The 1,238-nt window shown below is 52.9% G+C and overlaps 1 protein-coding gene across 1 annotated transcript in view; it reads right to left on the bottom strand.

Annotated features, from left to right (window-relative positions):
• VOLCADRAFT_98405 (uncharacterized protein) overlaps positions 1 to 1,238 on the bottom strand; it is a gene marked incomplete at both ends in the record, with an annotated part of 5,465 nt that overhangs the window by 1,051 nt on the left and 3,176 nt on the right. The window contains 2 exons of the mRNA XM_002957254.1: positions 216 to 286; positions 453 to 632. Coding sequence (XP_002957300.1) covers positions 216 to 286; positions 453 to 632 — 251 coding nt within the window. The remainder of the gene's footprint in view (positions 1 to 215; positions 287 to 452; positions 633 to 1,238) is intronic.

The raw sequence follows: 1,238 nt of genomic DNA, 5'->3' as shown, positions 1-1,238 counted from the left end.
GGCTTACATGTGTTTGAATCGATGCCTGTAGGGCTGATGCGTGTAACACATGCAACTAAAACCGAAGCCAGGACTCAGAACCATGCCAAAACTCAAATGCCCGAAATTAGCTTCATATCAACAGTTAGATATTTACATTCTAGACACGTATATTATTGCTTTATACGGCTCGGAGCTGGATAGCTCAGGCTTTTGTGGGTTTGACTGTAATGCACCTAGGTCGTCCAGGCGCCTTCGACGGTTGAAGTTGGAGTTGTCCGTCTCTTGTCTTCCCAGAATGCATGAGCTATGAAATGTTTTGATTGCATTAAGGGTCAGGCAATTGGATAGCAGCACCAGGAAGACTACATCGCAAAGTTTGTCCTCACAATTGCTTCTGTTTGCCCGCTTACAGGCAGAAACTGGAAGATCTGCGTGATGAATGCTGTGAGCAGGACGACAATTACATCTACCTTTCAGCGTGCGATGTTCCGTGTCTCGTCCGTGTCTCGTCCCATGTTAGGGTCGGGTGCAAGGGTTTCAAATAAAACCTGCAGTAGCATGTCGTAAAACACAGCAGGATTCCGGAAGTGGTCTCGTTGGTAGTGGCCTGAGTTCTCTCTCGCTTCCCTGCGCGGGAGTGCACTGTCTGTCTGTCACCAGGGAGCAGTTTTTCCGCAGGAGGGAGGGTGGTGCATAGGAGGTGAGATAGAGAAGGATAGGAACGGTTGAGAAGCGCCAAGGCCTCGCCGGTGTCCGTTTTTAGTAGTCCCTTAGGTGGAGCTGCCAAGAGCGCACCACTCGCCAGGCCCACCTCCGCGTCCGTTGTTCGTGTCGCTATTTGCGCGAAGCGGGACTTTGCAATGCAGGGCCCGACCACCGCATGCTCGCCTGATGCTCGTACGGTGGGTTTCTACCCGCTCAGGTTATGGGCTCGCGGACGGGTAAAGGAGGTAAGTGCGCTGTTTCTAGGAAATGGGACGTTCTCTGACGCGCTTGTGTTTTCCCTTTATCGTCCTTCCCTAGGTGGCAGAGGCGCCTGGCTCCGCTGTCTTCTTCCCGAGGCTCGTGTTGGTGCTGCTGTGGCGGCGGCGGCACCCCGTCGTGGTGCTGAGGGGGGCTGAGCACTTCACTATTACGAGTGTCAGTATGTGCGTTGATTTGAGTTGAGGGATGTGTCCAGCAGATTACCAATCTGTTTCGGCTGTACGGGCGATTAACTTGTCGGTTGCTATCGGTTGTGGTGTCGTGACTCTTCC

This window comes from Volvox carteri, assembly GCF_000143455.1.
Source record: "Volvox carteri f. nagariensis unplaced genomic scaffold VOLCAscaffold_71, whole genome shotgun sequence".
NCBI classification, from domain to species: Eukaryota; Viridiplantae; Chlorophyta; class Chlorophyceae; order Chlamydomonadales; family Volvocaceae; genus Volvox; species Volvox carteri.
This window is presented reverse-complemented; position numbering and strand designations above follow the sequence as displayed.